Below are 18,653 nucleotides of genomic sequence, written 5' to 3'. Positions count from 1 at the left end.
AGGCCAGCCTGGGCTACATAGTGAGTTCAAGGCCAGCCGGAAGCATATAGAAGACCTTATCTTTAAAACAAAACAAAACAAAATGGCAAATAAAATTCAGCAACATTGAGGCCATACTCTTAAGTGAAATCAATAGGACACACACGTGTAAATACCGAATGGTTTCTCTAGTGTGAGAAACTGAAGGTGCAAATAAGGACTAAAAGGTATAATAGATAATGTGAAACAGGAAAGGGGCAAAGGGGAAGGGGAAGTGGGAGGGCTAGGGGAAAGGAAAGAAGGGAATGGAATTAATATGAGAAAATGAAAAAATGGAAACAAAGTCTTTGTAAATCGGGAGGGGTGGAGGGGTTGAAGGGAGGGCAGTGGAAGGGGGAAAAATAAGAACCAAGAGAGACTATGTAAAGGTGCAAATTTCTAATAATGAGTCATTACATTGTATACCTAAAATGTACCAATAAAATAAAAATTAAAAAAAATAATGTAGCCCTTGCAAACAAGTGTCTTCATGAAAAAAGTCAAAATGGGGTTACAAAATAGAAAAACAGCTCAGTGATAGTTTGCAGCCTTTCATTCCTCCTTTGTGCCCCACCCCCACTCCTGCCACAACTCTCCCCACTTGAAGTTCTCTCTGAAAGCCACACTTAGTAACACGTAGAGAAGGAGTAAGTATCTGGAGCTTCAGAAGAGACAAGCGCAGACCCTGGGAGTAGTTCAAAGTGGCCTAAGCAGACATAAACCTCTTCAGTCGTGTATCCAGAGAAATGAAAACATCGGTCAATGCGGTTCAGTCAGTGAAAAAGGATCAGTCAATATAAAGAAAAATTCATATAGCTTTTTTGGCATAAAGTAGCAAACAACAATAGTGTTACACAGAGGCAAAGAAACCCTCGTAACCCTGATGTGAAGACTCCTTCCCAATCCACTTTTGATTCTTTCCCCTTTTTTCTCATGTCCAGATTCCCATTGCCTGTTGATGGTGATAGGACAAAAAGAAATCTAGTGACAAACAGTTTTTCTGAACACAGAGCATCTATGTGATACCCCCAGGAGATTAAAACAGGAAGTCTAAATATAATGCTCAATTCCAGATTTGGTATAATGAGCAGGAAGAGTGACTTCTTAATCGGCCTTAATACAAATTTAATTAATCATGTACCTAATAATCCTCTCAATTGGTATCTATATTTGCTTGCTAATAAAACAAACTTAGAAGGATTTAATGACCCCTTTACAGAATCCCCTGGAGAAAAGAGAATTTGTTTAAAATATCTTCTCCAATCACACTTTTCTCAATAGTTTCTTGGCATGGAAATTTTGTCAGAAAAAGTTGATGCAAAAATCTTAACAAAATCCCTAGCCTTTCTAGGTAACAAAGACAAAAGTAGAAAAGATATATAATTTACTATGCTACTAATACATTGGCAGAAATTATTTTGATGTATAAGAAACACAGTTTATAGGTTACCACTGATTTTAAAAAGAGAACACAAAATTGTATAATGACTAATTTTCTCATTCAAAATGTGTCTGACTCAAATAAAATAAAGGAGCAAAAGCCCTTAATATATCTTCTGTGGCTTAGACATGTATTTTCTATGAAGTGAGATCTTTGAAAAAATATATTTTTGTGCAAAACAGGGCTTATTTTTCTCGTATAATAAACAATCCAGACTTAGTCAACCAAAACTGGTATTAATGGCTTCTTGATGTCACCATTGTTCACATATCAGTCTTGGTGAGAGGTTTTTATCCTCCTAATCACAAAGGCCTAATTATTCTACCTTCAGCCTGAGGCTCATGCTGAAAGGATATTTGTGTATTTGTGTGTGTGAGGGGGGTGTTTTATACTTAAATATCCTATTTCCTAACTATCTATAATATGAAGTGAATGGTTCTTTATGCTATACACCCTCTGAAATCAGCCTGCTCTCCAAGAGCGGGTAGTAGCTGTCCCCACAGGTGTGGCCATAGTTAACTCTAGACAAGAGCTACAGTGGAATCCAAAACTTAAATGCCACTCCTGAAGGGCAAATTTACCAGAGTACTAAGTGCTCTTGTTGATAACAAGTTCAAGGGAGGAAAACAATGCAGCCCTCCCAGGCATGGCACTCTGCAAGGTGAAGGTTCTATCACCCTGGGCTTGTTTTTTTGTTTTGTTTTGTTTTGTTTTCATTAATTTGATCATGAGAATGCAAATGCTGTCCATACTCTCTTTTTTTTTTCTTAAATTCTTTTACGGGTACATTGTAGGTATAAAACACAATTACATTTCTCACTGGGAATTGTACCTTTACATGATGCATCTTGGTTCTTATTTTTTCCCCATTCCTAGCCCTCCCTTCACCCCCTCCACCCTTCCCTATTTACAAAGACTTTATTTCCATTTTTTCCATTTCTCAGCATTTTTCCTTTCCCTTCTTTCCTTTCCCCTGCCCCTCCCACTACCCCTACCCCTTTGGACCTTTTCTTCCTATGTTGCATTATCGATTATTCATTCTAATCATTGGTACATTTTAGGTATACAATATAATGACATTCATCATTGGAAATTTGCACCTTTACGTAATCTCTCTTGGTTCTTATTCTTCACCCTTGCCCAGCCCTCCCTTCAACCCCTCCATTCCTCCCTATTTACAAAGATTTTGTTCCTATTTTTCCATTTTCTCATATTAATCCCATTCCCTTCTTTCCTTTCCCCTAGCCCTCCCACTTCCTTCCCCTTTGCCCCTTTAAATCCTATTTCACATCACCTATCATACATTTTAGTCCTCATTTACACTTTCAGTTTCTCACACCAGAGAAACTATTCGGTATTTATATATGTGTGTCCTATTTATTGCACTTAAGAGTATCGCCTCAATGTGCATCCATTTAGCTATAAATGTCTCTAATTTCTCATTTTTTATGGCTGAGTAGTACTCCATTTCATAAAAAAACCACATTTTCTTTATCCAGTCTCCAGTTGATGGGCATTTGGGCTGTTTCCAAGTTTTAGCTATCACAAACTGTGCTGCTATGAACATGTGTGCACATACATCACTGTGGTATGATTCTTTTAATTCTTTGAGGAAGATTCCCAGCAGTGGAATAGCATTGTCAAATGGGACTTCCAGTCCTAGTTCTTTGAGGTATCTCCATACTGATTTCCACAGTGGTTGCAACCCGGGCTTGTTTTGTTTTGCTTTTGGGAAATTCCAAAAGGATGTGAAGTGCCAAGGTGAAGGGTTCCCCTGAGTTGTGTGTATGAATTTGTCAAAATTACTATCTGAATGACCACGTTTGACCAAATAGGAAGCATACAGAGGTCACTGAAGTTCTTCAGTTCCACTGCTAATTCATCTTCATCAATGGCCCAAAGGGTTGTGTGACAATGAGATTTAAAACTCTAAAAGTTTTGTTACTATGAAGTATGCATTTTATCTATGAGCCATTTTTTTCAACCTCCCTGAAATCTTTTCTTTATCTGAGCCATTTTTTTCAACCTCCCTGAAATCTTTTCTAAGCCTACCCATCAGTACTGAGTTCATGGAAAGAAATAAAAATTGACAATATATTTGACACCAAACATGAAACAGCAAACCATTGAATCTAAATGAACCACAGCAGTACTCTAGATAGGTCTGGATTTACTCACTGTTTTATGGAGATGACAAGAGTTGGGGTGGAAAAGAATTCAGGTTAACAAAGATTTATGGTTCACCTAAACTTCCCCTCAAAGACATTTTTCTTCACTATGCTAATCCCGTTCACTTTCCCTCAAGGCTACTCTGCTCAGTCCTACCACAGAACCTCCATAGTTTGTTTTTTCCAAGCTATCACTATGACTTACTTTGTCCTTCCCTCTTTCCTGGGCCTACATATAGCCTACCCATCTTTCATCATTCAGTTCACACCCTTCTCCTCCATTAAGTCTTTCCCCATCTTTAATGCACTCTGTGTCTTCAAACACTGATGATTTGCGGTCTATTTTACACTATACTGTCTACCACCTCATAGTGCCCCTTGTCTGTTTCATCTCCAGGCCTTAACTCTCTTCTGTGCTCCATATCCATAGTGATTGCTGGACAACTTCTGAAGTATGACTTGCTACATTTCCCTTCAACAACTCTAAAACAGTAAATCATCTGCATTACCAACCGCCACTAACCTCCAAAACATACACACAAAACAACCTCCTCCAGTCTTCTCTAAAAATGGAGTTCAGAACCATATTAGTCCATATTGTTACTATAATAAAATACTTGAAGGGAGCATTTATAAAAAAAGGAGGTTTATTTAGCTCGCAGTTTTGGAAGCTGAAAGTCCAAGTCTGAATAGCTTCATCTGTTAACCTTTCATAAGGGGTCCCTTGGCTAGGTCACAATACATCAGAGAAATAGAAAGGGAATCAGTCATCCACAGAAGGGCGGACCATGTAGTGAGATAAGAAATCAGAGAGATTCAGGGGCCAGGTTTACTTTTTATAAAAACCTCCTCTCGTGGCAACTAGCAAGGCTACTTCAAGATCTATATTAATCTCCTCTGAGGGTAATGCCCCATGACCTAATCACCTCCCACTAGGCCCAACCTCTTAAAGGTCCCAGTACCTCCCACCACCATCACACTACTGACCAAGCTTCCAACATTTGACCCTTTGAGGGAGACACTCAAACAATACCCAACCCATAGCAAGCACATAGCAAACGTTCCTGATGTCTAAAGCACCATGGGAGGCACAATGGAGACAGAAAGGGGTGCAAGGATGATTAAGTTCCCAGTTAAGTTCCCCTTGACCTGCTTGTCAGGATGACTTAAGTACCCTCTTCTTTCCCTCACTCTCCATATACCATGTACTAACTCTATCCATAAACTTATGACATACTGTATGCCAATGATATTTTCTCGCACTAGACTACGAACGCCCTACAGGCAAGAGTTGTGTTTTATGCCTGTATGTCTTACAAATGCCCAGGACAGAAACTAATATCTTTGTTGGATGGCTAGGTGGGTGACAGTGGACAGTGCCTGCCCTGAGAAGTTCAGTGACAAGATGGACCTCCAGACTTGGAGTTATCCTCACCTCTTCCTTTGTCCTCATAACTCATCATTGGCAAGTTTTATATTTCTGTTTCAGCAGTATCTGCTGCACCTGGCCACTTCTCTTCCTCCCCACTATCACCCAGAGGAGTCCACATCATGGTCTAGATTGCCTGGACTTCAGCAGTAGTTTCCACTGGATTCTGTACATCCTCATTGGTTATGCCCATCACTTCCCTGAAATCCAGCCCCCACACGACTGCTAGAAAGAGCTTCCTAAACCACTTGCTATCTTCTGCTAAAAACTACATTGACTCTCCTCTTTCTGGGGCCCTAATTTAAGAACCTAGTTGTTCTCTTCATGCACCTAATTCTCAGTGCAAATCATCCTGCCACCTAGGTTATGCCTCCCAACCTTCATGGTCTAACTTACTAGCTCTCTCTAACCTACTTCTACTAGTCAGAATCTTCTCCTATCTTTCAAGACCCAATTCAAGTGCTTCCTCCCACTTAGGTTATTGTTATCTGAATCATTTTTGTACTGTTCCAAGAGCATCTTACTTAATAGTTAAATACTAGAAGCAGCCTGTATTTCCATCAACAGACAACTGGATAAGGAAAATGTGGTATCTACACATGACACGATACTACTCAGCTATAAAGAAAGATAAATCTGAGACATTTGTAGGAAAATGGATACACCTGGAAAACATAATCTTAAGTGAAATAAATCAGATACACAAGCTTAAATACAGTATGGTTTCTCTCATTTGAGTAATGCAAAGTACAAATAAAGGGCAAAATGAGATCAATAAGAGGAATCAGAGAGACAGATTTTTGCAAATGGGAAAAGGGTCCAAGAGACCAAGGAGGTGGATATAAAAAGATTTAAGATGTGTCATGTATATGTACCAAATACCCACAATGAATATAAACACTATATGTCACAAGCATGAATTAAAATGATAACAATTTAAAAGGAGAAAGGAGATCTAAAGATGGAGGGAGAAAGGTAGGAGAGGGAGGGGGAATAAAAAGAATCAAGATATGTTAAGTACAGTACCTTCTTCCTAAGATGAATGTAAACTTCATGTACTGCAAACATGTACTAATAAAAAAGAAGACCTTTGTCCCTTTGTCCGTGTGCTCTGTTGTATCCTGTTACAGTTAGTCGTGTGTAGACCTGTATTGACTACTAACCTAGAAGGTCCCAGGAGGCAGGGTCCATGAGGAATAGGAGGTACTCAATGGATAGAATTTAATTACCTACCCCACAACACTTTTTCATTTTACAGATTTTTCACTGCACATAAACAAAACAGACAAAACACTGTTGCTTTTATGGTGTTAATATATTAATGGTAAGATATAGTCAATGAAATAAATAAGCAAATATATAGTATGTTAGATGGAGAGAAATTATAAAGAAAAAATAAAGTAGGGTAAGGGTATCAAGGGAGATGGATAGGGTTTGATTTTCTCCTAGTGACCAGAGAAAGCGTTATGGTAAAATAGACAAGTGAGCAGTCACAGACAGTGTGAGAGAAGCCGCCACACTGAGATTGGGGAATGTCCTGGATGGAAGGACAGGCAGCAAAGATGCAGGAGCCAGTCAGGTGTGGGCAGCATAGGCACCAGTGTGGCTGAGTGGAAAGAGTAGAGGGGAGAGAGGTCAGAGAGGAGGCCAGAGGCCACAGGGGCCAGATCCTACAGGGCCTAGGGGGCTACTGTGATAACCTTGGCCTTCATCCTTTTTCAGATAAGGAGCAACCCAAGTTGTGTGTGTGTGCATGCACACGCATGAGCTACTGGGGATTAAACTCAGGACCTTTGCGCTGACTTACACCCCTAGCTGCCTTTTTTATATTTGTTGTGAGGCAGGGTCTCCGTAAGTTCCTAATTTGCCAGGCTGGGCTTGAATTTGTGATCCTTCTGCCTCAGCTTCCCAGAGTGCTGGAATTTCAGGTGTGCCCCACCAACGCAGTTTCAACTTACACTTTGAAAGAATCACTATGACTACTGAGTCTAGATTAGAAGACAAGAACGGGAGCTAGATGAGAGATGTTGTTCTATGTATTTGCAGTCCAACTCCCCAACTACCAGGCTTCCTGGCCCCCTTAGCCCAAATCTTTGATGGTTGGGTTAGATGTTTCTAGAGATTACTGAAGTGCTCATCTCAGAGGCAGAGTTTGCCATTTGAGCCCTAACAAGAATCTTAAACCAAAGAGAGAAGAGGAAAAAATTGAAGGGAAGGTCCTGGAGATCAGAGCAAGTATCATGGGGCCATCCACTAAGGAGTGGCCAGACTGCTGCAAGGCATCACAGTGAGGTACATTAGAATGAGGGTCATCAACCAGATTATATCAATGGAAGCATGCAGCAAGGGGTAAAAATCAGCTGTGAAAATCATCAAAACCAAGGAAATTCTGGGCAAGGCCCGGGAAAATACTTCAGGGTTTAACAGAAACATTTCGACTGAGGGCTAGGGCCACAGCTGAGTGGTATAGTTCTTGCTTAGCATGCACAAAGCCCTGGGTTTAATCCCCAGCACCACAATAAATAAAAATGCTGAGAAGTTTAAAAGTACATAAATATTGTAAATCTGCTAGTAAACACATTCCATTAAAGGAGATGCCCCTTTTAATCCAACCCAGAACACAGAAAGTATGCAAGCTATCTTAAATATTTTAGGGAAAAGCTTCAAACATTGGATGGGTATCTGGGTGAAAGAGTGAAGGGAGAAACTTATCCATACTATATTTCTGTAACATTTTATTTACAGTGAGTCTATAATTTTATTTATTAATAGTATCACATTTGAGGCATTAACAAAGGCAATGGCATCTACAAAAGAGGTAATGCACTGAGGAGCTATTAACCTGAAGGAGTCCTTGGGTAAGTACTGTTAAGAAGTGAAGAGACTGGGGCCAGGGATGTGGCTCAGTGGCGCTGTGCCTGCCTGGCAAGCACAAGGTCCTCAGTTTGATCCCCGGTACCAAAAACAAACAAAGAAGAAGTGAAGAGATAGAGTAATTACTGATTACTGTTCGATCTGTCTGTAACATGCTTCTATGACATATCAGGGTTTTTGAGTTGGGGGGGGCGTCGTTTTGCTTTTGTAATACAAGCAGAGGCTTCTTTCCTATTTGAAAAGGAAAAGTGAGTTACCAAAACTCGCTAAGAAAGACTACTGAAGAATAATTAGCAATCATTCTCTGGCTGTGATGAGGAAAGGGGGTAAGCAGCTAGGCGTATGCAATGAGTTAAGGGCAATCTTGTCCATAAAGCTTCCTGAAGCTGTGTGATTGTTATGTCTCACACACCTCTCAGGCACACAGTGTTAGGTCTGCTTAAAAGACTGGAACTAAAAAAGGAAGTTAGCACTTGGACTCTTTTATTATCATATTCTGCCATGGTGATTCTTTGAGTATTATGTACTGTACTGCATGGCTAAAATTACTAGGCAGAAGGGGGCATAGTTAAGGTGGAGCAGTTGCCTGAGCTTGGAATTCCTTCACTTTTTTAGATTTCTATTGCCTTGATGTAATCTAAATACAACTTCATTTCAAAATATCTAATCACAGCTTTTTCCCAGCTCTGTTCAAATCTTATTTTTGACATATACATACAAATATAAACAGTTTCCGTTAACCAATAAAAACTACAAGATTTCCGGTAAGAATACCAAGAAAGTACAAAAATCACATTCACAAAAGGCTTTTCAGAGCTTCACTTACCACTGGGTTTGATTTCTCGGACATAATTACTAGGGAACCAGCCTGTTCTCCCATTTAGTGTGCCTTCCCACCAGCCTCCTTCTTCAATGCGAGTGACATAAATGATGTCCCCTTTACAGACGGATAGTTCATCTTCGTTAGTCTGCTTAAAGTTGAATCTTGCCTTCACTATCAACTGATGACTTCCATTTTCCGTCATCTCCTAGAGAAACAAAAACCACACCAGCTTAAACACCCATTTAAATGAGGCTGGGATAGAAATTATATGGATTGATGTAAATAAAGTGGGGAGTCCAATGACAAAACCCCAAGTCCATCTGAGTTCTTAATTTAGGAATCTGTGAATGGGCTTTAGGAGGAATTAATAAACCCCTTGAAAGAGCATGGAAATTTTGCATTCATCAGAATGTGTATTTTGTTTGGGTCATAGCTTTCATTTCCCTTTCTCTTCACCAGTGATCTAAAGGTACCTATTTCATATTGCCAGGTGACAGAGTGGAGCAATAAACAATTCTACCTTGCCTCTGCTCAACATATAAACCTAGTCCACATATTAGGTACTAACCTTCTTTCATAAAAATCTGCCCCTACCTCCCAATTACTAAGAATATCTTAATTTGGCTAAGACTTAGTCATATGCAAAGATGAAATATCCCATAGTTAACTAAGTTACAAGTTCTTATGCTGTCTCGTGTGGATTGGGTTTAACTTTTTTGAGGTTCACAGACCTTTTGAGAATCTGATAAGCACAATGGATCTTTGCCCAAATGAGTTCAAACACATGGGCTTTTTTTATATACAATTTAAGAGGGTTAAAAGTTATGGTGGCATAGAGTTCATTAGCTTCTCAAAGGAATCTGTGATCTCAGAAAGGTTAAGAACCACCCATGTAAATGCTTTCGAAGTAATAGGTGATGATGTCCTATAGTTAGCAGGTGGCTTTTGACAGGGACGAAAGGGTTCACCCAAAGAGCAGAAGATGGGGCACTTCCTTCCAAATAAAAGCTCCCAGTAAAACCAAACGCAATGACAAATAAGCGATTCCAAGATACAAGTTCATCATGGGCTAATATTGAAAACCAGGTCTTGCTCAATAAGAATTCAAAGAGAAAAATAAAGACGACAATTATGACAGAACAGCAATGACTATTTATTGGTTGCCTATTAAGCACTAAGTATGATTTAGTTCTAATAAGTCTAGGGATAGGGAAATAACAGCAAAGTGTCATTAGGAGAAGTCTCAATGACTTACACTTGCATGGCATTCTCAGTATGCAAATGAGCAGGCAACAGTGCTGGGGCTTCAACTGGGATTGTCTGCCTCTGGGTCCCACATGCCTCATTTGTTCCATCAGGCCAGCCTGAATTGGTGCTTAGTTTATTTGGTCATACCCAAAACAAACAGAATGGCTCTCTCACCACATACGGAAATCCAACTGGGATACTGATCCAGTTCTATGGATTTTAAAACAGGCAGGGGGAATTGGAGACCATACTTACCACTGCCTTTGCCTGCTTTTGCAGCCCTGGAGCTGTGCTAGAAACTGCTCTCTGTGGGCTTGTCTGAGAACTATTAGCAGTACTAAGAGAAGAGGAACGTCCACATGGTCTTTCTGATAGCTGATCTGTGAAAAGAGGAAAAGGCATGATAAAGGAACCACTCGTGTCAGAAAGCCACCTACACCACACCATTAGCTTTCATGGGATATTATCAAAGGCATCCTAGCTGTAATTCTAACTGTTATCATGAACATACCAAATGTATTTCATTTCTTCCTTCTTCCCTTTTGGGTAGGCAACATATTCTTAACCTTACTGGCCACTGATCTCCAGTAGAATGAAAAGGAGTGACAGATACATTTTCTTTCAATCCATTTTCCTCCAACTCTTCCCTCCTGAACAAGTTGCAACAGTATGCCCTATTATCCAAGGCAGAACTATATCGGGTACGAAACAGCTGTGTGTGGCTCTTATTACTTTGAAATATTTCAAATTTCTCTCTTTGTTTTTGGCCCATAACTCTAACTCAATGGCCCTTTTCTTGTGTATAACAATATGTATAGCATATATAGTATAAAAATCTTCCTGGTGTGCTTTGGGGGGTAGAGAATGAGAATGAGAGAGAACATGTCTGTCTGGGAAGATGCAACCTTGATACCAAAATAATTTGTTTTTGAAAATCAAACTCAGGAATCTTTTCTTCCTTGAAACCTTGTGAAATTTGATCAGGCCAGAGCTGAGTTGGATGTTTTCAGTATGCTGAGAATGTACTAAAGAGAGGAGCTGGCTTCTTGACAACTTCAAATGAGGGTTCTTTTCCTCTCCATTTATTTTTAAAAAGATATAAACTGCAAAAGTCTAAAGCCCAAACATTCCCTAGGCGACAAGCTCAGTATCCAAGTAATTTCCTTGATGCCGTGGGTTTTAACTTTCACCTCCTTGTATTTTTATAAATATCTGTGGCAAGGGAAGAGACTGTAAAACTTGCTAGGAGAGTTTGGCAAAAGAACATATAATTTGTGTGGCATAATGTTAGAATTATACGATCCTCCCTACCCAGAACTGGATAGTTGTCATGTGTGTTAAATATAGTTAGTTGAATTAGCTATACTTTCTGCTATAGCCTTACAATAGCTCAAAAGCATTTTTTTCCAAACATCAAAAGAACAACTTTGAAGAAGTATTTTTATATGTCTTGGTATTATATACAGCTCTTTTGACTGAAACTATAATTACTTGATAGCTTCCTAGATGCTCTATCCTGTTTGGCATTTGATTGTATTGTCTGCTCTTGTGCTCTAATTCTTTCACGTGGGTAAGTTGAGTTTCCCTAAATAGACAGCAATTTTCTCAAGGGCATGAACCATATCTTCCACTTCCTTTATAGCACCTGGCAGTGTTGGGCACACAGCCCCTTGGCTCTTCAACATTTGCAGCAACAAGACTCATGTGTGGCCATAAAGGCTCTACAGTCAGGCATGGATTTGAATCCCAGCTTGACCACTTACGTTCTAGTTTGGCAACTGTTTGCTTGACTTTCCTTATCTATACTATGGAATTATTAATGATAATAATAATACACCCAGATGTGTTACAAATACTGAATGAGACCACCTAGGACTCTTGGGCCAGACTTAACCCAGGCAAAAGCCTCAAAGCATTTGAACTACGATGATTACTACCACTGTAGGGAAGAAGACCAAGGTGTAAAGTTCCATGCAAAGTTTATCATCGTTTGCTTCTAATTTACTAGAATCTATATTTAACACCATCCAGGGTGGTGGGTGTTACACATCTAAGTAAAAGATACTCCTTTCACTCACTATGAACTTAAGGTTTCATAGTGAGTGCAAGTCTCCGGGGGGGTCTCTTTACACAGACAAAGACATATGGAAAAAATGAGAAAAACAGGTCTCTGCTAGGGAAAGGGAAGTGATGGTTTTGTTTTGTAAACTTGATAAAGAAAAAAAAAGAAGGAACTGGTCCTTTCCTTTTTATTTTCTGTCCTGCTATATTTAGCTGGCTATTCAAGAGTTTTGAACAAAATAGTTGTTTGGTTCTTATTTTTATATTCAAGGCATTAGAACAACTCTGCAATGAGTATGTTTAAATACTGTGATGGGTATGCTTAAGTCATGAAAGCTGAAAGTATCTGACACTGTCAGGGTTTACTTAGAGGGAGGAGTGGAATTTGCACCAACTGAATAACCCTGGCCATAGCTGGCTTCTAGTGCAATCAGAAACACATGGATGCAAAATTGTCACCCAGAACTCATAAATCACAAACTCTGCTTACCTTCTGTTGCTTTGTTGACAGCTAAAAGAGTAGTCAGAACCTTGGAGAAATTGACCCCTGAATAAAGGTCATCGGGATCAAAGACCTACGAGAAAGAAAAATCGAAACTGTAAGACCCTGTAAGTATTCAACTCAACAAACAAAACTGTGAAAAGGCCACTTCCTCCAGCTCTCAGGAGAAAAAATGTAAAAGCCAAGACACAAACCTCTGATACCTTTGGGAGAAATGAAAGCAGCAGCCGAGCTGCCTAATGACATGTGGAAGGCCATCAATGAGTCAGAGCAAAGCAGTAATGGGAAATGAGAGTCAAGCTCAGAAGGCAGCACCCACCAGGAAATGCACAGTGCACACTCAGACCCACTCTGACCTGAGCACATCGATACTTGTAGGCCACAGACAGGAAGCTCACATGCATGGGTACAGTCAAGGCCCACCACCTACAGACCAACCTCAACAGCCCACCCTAACAAGGTGGGCCTTTTTGATATGCGTCCACCTTCACTGTTTGTTTCCTGTACTCACTGGAAGCACTGTTGGAAGTGCTGCCCCCTTCTCTGCTGCTGCCCACCGGCCCCCAACTACCTCCAACTCCAGCTCCACACTGGTTGCTAAGGTTTCTGACCAGGTCTGTCTTTTGCTCTCAGCCTCAGTTCCTGGTTTTTTCTGTTTGATCTTGCCTTTCTCAGCTCATCTTTGAACTCGGACCATGTGAAGCCTTGCCTGCCTGAGCCTCTAGGTTCTTCCTTCCCTTAGGTGGCTTTTCCAGATATGCCTTCTGGCCTTCCTGCTACTACTCATCTCTCAGCAACAAAATTTCAATATAAAATGCCAGCTTGCCAGTCCTAACCACCATTCTGATATGCTACTCTCCCTAGTGAAGACATGGATCACCTGTTGCTGTTTTAATATAAAATTGTTAACGTAATTGTTAATATAATGTGATTGTTTAATGTAGAATTGTTAACTTTAAAATGTATGCATTATATTGAAATGTACTGAGACTTCTTGCAAACTCAAGCATGTTTGTTTGAAACCACACATATTCTCAAGCACAGTAACGATTTATTAATTTGCCAGTCAATGATGCAAATAACCTATCTATGGATAACCAGATGCCCACATTCTGGGTGGAAATGCTCCAACTAAAAACATTTCATTCCAGGATTTTTAGAACCCTCTCGAAGAAAACAGATTGCATCATTTTTCTCCAAATGTAGTAGGAGTAAAATGTACCTTTTCAACTGGGACATGATTAATACTGATTTTGAAGGAAGGGTCTGTCTTCCCATTAGGTAGAGCCATTTGTTCCACTTTGAATCTGCATATTTTCTGGGAACCATATCAAGACAAATTTTTATCTTCCCTTTGTACTTATTAAAGTTTTTTATTTTTGTTTTTGCAGAGCTGGGGATTGAACCCAGAACCTCGCACATGCTAAGCAAGCACTACCACCAAGCTACATCCCCAGATCCCTTATGTACTTATTCTCAAAGGCTCAAAATTTGTCTCTTAAATATATAATAACAATTTTTTCAAGTGTGCAGCTCAATACAGAGATGCATGCAAACATGGACCCATACAAGTATATCTGTTCTGGGATTCACAGCTCTACTATTCATCTAATCTACGAATGGTTTGCATTCCAAGCTAAAATGACTGAAGAGCCCAACTGCATCTGAAAATGAGACACAGGGCTTCAGTATAGCTCAGTGGTAGAGAATTTTCCACCATGTTCAAGGCCCTGGATTTGATTGCCAGAACTGCTAAATAACTAAATAGAAGAATGAGACACAAGCATACTTTTAGTAAAAAGGTAATATTGATAATACTAAATAGTTGAATGACACTGTGATCCAAATATACTTCTGAATGCTTCAATAAAAAATGCAAAGTTTTCCCAGAATAGACAAGGGTTCTATTTGAATTTGCCTTACCCTAGTTTAACAAGATGCAATAAATTCAAGAGAGAATCCAGAGCCTAGAGGATTCCAGATTACTTAAATTCCCCTCAGAACTGGCCAAGTGGGAAAGTTTTAATGACATCTATGCCAAAATAGTCACAGAGCAAAAATGTTCACTTGTTTTTAGTCCATAATTCCCAGTGGGGATGTAAATGCGTGTGTATGGTGGATGTGTGCATTGAGTGGATGTGAAGGAGGAGAACAAAGTCTAAAATAATGCTTGTAAGCAAAGATCAGCAGAATAAGGCAAGAGAGCAAAAGCTGTGACAAGAAACCTCCTGCTTTTAATTATTCCTTTTCCAGGTGGACTGTCTACCTACATGTGGTAACGCTGGAATTAATCACTTGAACCAGTACTTGACTGAATTTGAGAACAAGTAAAATGACCAGAAAATGAAATATCGATCAAGTCATTGCATCTGCTTGAGAGAGGCTGCCTGGACTATACACAGCTCCTTTTGAAAAAACTCTAATATACTCGAGTGTGTCCACAGGCACTGTTCTTCTCACTGCAAGGCTATTCTGTAGCACTAGGAACTATTCAGGAAGTAACTGCAAGAGATATCTAAGGACTAGTAGAGAAGGCAATGCTGAAGACTATTATTTCAGAGTGCCGGAAGATCAGCTATAACTACGAACAACTTCCGCTATACTACAACCTTCCTAGACACAAATGGAATGATACCTAAAATTCCACCCCAGCTCTTCCTTCCATGAACTTGAGATTGGTCTCCTACAAGATGAAAATATTATTTAGAGGAAGGACAACAGTTTCAGCCATTACCGGTCATTTTCACCTTAGTGAAAATGAAAAGTGTGAGACCAAGTTTAGAGATGATGATGTGCAGAAAGATGAGGGGCACTGGCACCCAAGTAGAAAGCAAGAGGAAAACTCTGATATGGATAGCTGTGATAAAAACAAGGAGAAGTAGATTACAGTACAGGCCACTTGCATGGGACTAACGTCACTCATTTATACATACAAAATGGAGAACCAATCCCTCTTTCTGTCTGCAAAGCTCTGGAACCCATTAAAAAGTCAAGTAAATTTGCACATTTATGCTGTATGTAATTTTCCAAAGTCTCTTTCAAAGAAAATTTTCCAAATCAAGGTCAAACCCTGAGAAAGTCATGATGATATTTATCTTCTAGGCCCCCTCTGTAAGCCTCACCAGCCTGTTTAGTGTCTCTGGTATGTGATTGAGTCCCAGATTAGCTGAACTTTATTTATGGTTATTTTGGTTTGGAAATGAGTGGGTTAGTTCCAGTTGGATCTGTAAAGGTCAGATGAACAGCAAGAATCCCACCTTCCATTCATTTTACCGCCACTGTGATGCAGATAAGAAAAAAGGACTACTTCTTAGATTACTGCTAGATGGTTTCAAGGTACCACTCCTGCAATCAGTTGTGGCAAGGTTCAAGTTTAACAACAAAAACATTTATTCTACATAAGCAACAGAAAGGACAAGAATTAAACTTCATTGAAGATTTTGATTAAGAGTTTTTTCACAGATAGCCAGCCTAAGGTCCAATCTCATGTCAGCAGATGAAATCAGACAAGACACTTAATTTTAAAATGTTTTCCCACATTTTTCCATTCTTGATATCCACAGTGACAGCAAAACCTATTTTTTACCCACTAAACATCAGGTGTTAATTCTGAACTGCTGGGAATCTGCTAGTATAAATTATGCCGAAGTTAGTATTTTTATGGAGTAGTTCTCATTTTCAAAATGCATGTCATTTTATGACACATTGCCTAAACTGACTCCATTGCTCCATTCCCTCAGTTATCTTATAGCTACCACGATGGGTTTACCGGGTCCCTGCCATGTGCCTGGTGCCATGCTTAAAGTTCCATATATATTGCTATGGTTTAAATGTGCCCCCCGCATTCACATATTGAAACCTAGTCCCCAGTGATGGAATTTGGAATTATTATTGCATTTGATTCGCCCAGGAAGCCTGCAATATGGGTTACAATTCTTTCCTTCATTTCTTAGGTGAATAAAATTGACACTCAGAGAAGTTCAGTCACAGAGCAAGAAAGTGATGCAACCAATAAAAATACACAAATAAGTATTCTGAGGGATATTGTAACCCCACATGCACACTTTAGGTTTCCATGAAGCAGCAAAATACCAAAAAGCAATCCACGGGTTTGTACACAAAAAGAAATCCCTTGCTTCTGTCAATATGGGTAGCAGCTATACCACCTGAAGCAAGTTCGTTACAACCTCTAAAATGACTAATTCAAGGGCCAGGGATTTAGCTCAGTGGTTCCGGCGCCTGCCTCACAAGCACAAGGTCCCGAGTTCGATCCCTGGTACCAAAATAAATAAAGAAATAAAATGACTAACTCAGCTAATTGTGCAGAGAGAAAATCTCACAGATTGAAAGAGGTCTCATTCCCGTGCTGTCTTCCCTACATCAGGAGACAGCTCCGATTCAGTAGGCACTCCCATTTGGCAGAAGTGGAGAAGGGCTGCATACTCTGTATTCTGTGAGGTGCTAGTTGGTGGGGAGGGGTACACCTTGTGGTTATGGAATCAAACTAAACCATCTGGACATTCAGTCTCCTGATTTTCTGGCATCATGCCCTAGTCACCTGAGTTAACCAGTCACAGCATTCCAGCCGCATCCTGGTTAAGAAAGGAAGCCATACCCTGTTGTACTTCAGAACTACTAATGCCTGTAATGTCATTGTGGTTTCAATAACACCCAATTAACTTCCATTTGAAGTTAATTTAGGATTTGGGGTGATCACAATAGGCTCCATCACTCGACTTTAACAAATCTAATCAACTGAGAAGCAAATAATTCAGTGGGACCACAAGGACATATAGCTTATGTTTCAAGAGCCTGTTTTAAAAAAAGATTCCAAATATTTAGGAACATTCCAGTTCTCCCAGAAAGTCCTTGCTTTTATTGAACAAAGTCTTAATTAACTTAGCTCATCTTGAATCACATTCTCTAATTCTCTCAGCTGAGCACACTGCCTCTGTTAACCCCCGAACTTTGGAGGAAATGTCATTACATAGTGCGACAGAGCAAGCAAATTTGAGCTGCTTAGTCATATTTCACTGGGTGGCACTGCTCCTGGCTCTGTGAACACGACCTGGGATGCTTCCACATAGCTCCTACTAAAAGCAGCCACAAAGTCACCAACAAATAATGCTCTCAGCTCAGAAACTGGACTCATTAACCACTGGTATTCCACTTACTAGAAAACAGTGGATGGCATTTGTACCTTGCCTGGCTTTAAATAATAACTGCTCCTATTGATGTAGAGTGAACTTAAGAGAACAAATCCTGCACTCTATTTCCTCCATTTCTCCGTGTTTCAGCAATTTAGGGAACAAGTTCTGACTTGTGCTTGTAGCTGAAACAACATGAGGTGTACTGAAAAGAGCACTGGTGTGGAAGTCAGAAAACCTTGATTCCAATCCCAGCTTTGTCACTGCTGAGCAGTTGTAAGGACCTTAGGAAGGCAACACCCCTTTTCAATGGCTTTTGCATCTGGAAAGTGAAGAGTGTCTTTGACCAAAGCAGGTCAGGGAAAGGCTGGCTGGTCCATCATCTGAATAGGGGCTCGCAAAGGGGGCATTGAAGCTGGGGCCCCCAGCTCCAGAATCTGGCCCTCAAGCCTCAAGGCCCTTGAGAATGGACTCGTGCTAGTCAAGCTTATGAAAACTCAACGCATAAGCCAAAATGCCAATGTCTTTATTTTTGTTAAAGTGAACTACTAAGAGGGCTGGGCACCCACATTTTATGCCAAGAGTACTCTCTCTCTCTCCAGACAGAAATCTACATCATAACCAAATCATAATTAGAAATGGATTGGGTTGTACAGAATAAGAGCAAGGGATTCTGAGGTATTGCAGACTAACATAATTATTTCTTCTTTATAAGCTGATTTTTCAAAATGTCATTTTAAAATGACCTATTTATAAATTCTAGCTCTATCTTATTGCCACTGCACAGTGGCATCTGGATTGTGATTGTGGACATTTTTAACCCTCTATGTTCTTTTGTTTCTGTGGATTTCGACAGCATCACTTTACATAACTAATACAGGCTCCTAGATGAATTGAACGTCCTAGGTCCCAGAGCCAAAAACTTCAGTCCCACAGGGCTCC

General features: G+C 40.0%; 1 protein-coding gene across 5 annotated transcripts in view; it reads right to left on the bottom strand.

Moving 5' to 3' along the window:
* Arhgef6 (Rac/Cdc42 guanine nucleotide exchange factor 6) overlaps positions 1-18,653 on the bottom strand; it is a 133,129-nt gene that overhangs the window by 93,719 nt on the left and 20,757 nt on the right. For all 5 annotated transcript variants that reach the window (XM_013078686.3, XM_087202127.1, XM_087202128.1 and 2 more), the window contains 3 exons: positions 12,553-12,637; positions 10,257-10,381; positions 8,757-8,958 (listed from right to left, as the gene is read on the bottom strand). In XM_013078686.3, coding sequence (XP_012934140.1) covers positions 8,757-8,958; positions 10,257-10,381; positions 12,553-12,637 — 412 coding nt within the window. The remainder of the gene's footprint in view (positions 1-8,756; positions 8,959-10,256; positions 10,382-12,552; positions 12,638-18,653) is intronic.

The sequence above is a fragment of the Heterocephalus glaber genome, unplaced genomic scaffold (assembly GCF_053883595.1).
Source record: "Heterocephalus glaber isolate CG9 unplaced genomic scaffold, H.glaber_assembly_v1.0 deba00001764, whole genome shotgun sequence".
NCBI classification, from domain to species: Eukaryota; Metazoa; Chordata; class Mammalia; order Rodentia; family Bathyergidae; genus Heterocephalus; species Heterocephalus glaber.
Note: the sequence above shows the minus strand (reverse complement) of the source record. Positions and strands in the feature narration are given on the sequence as shown.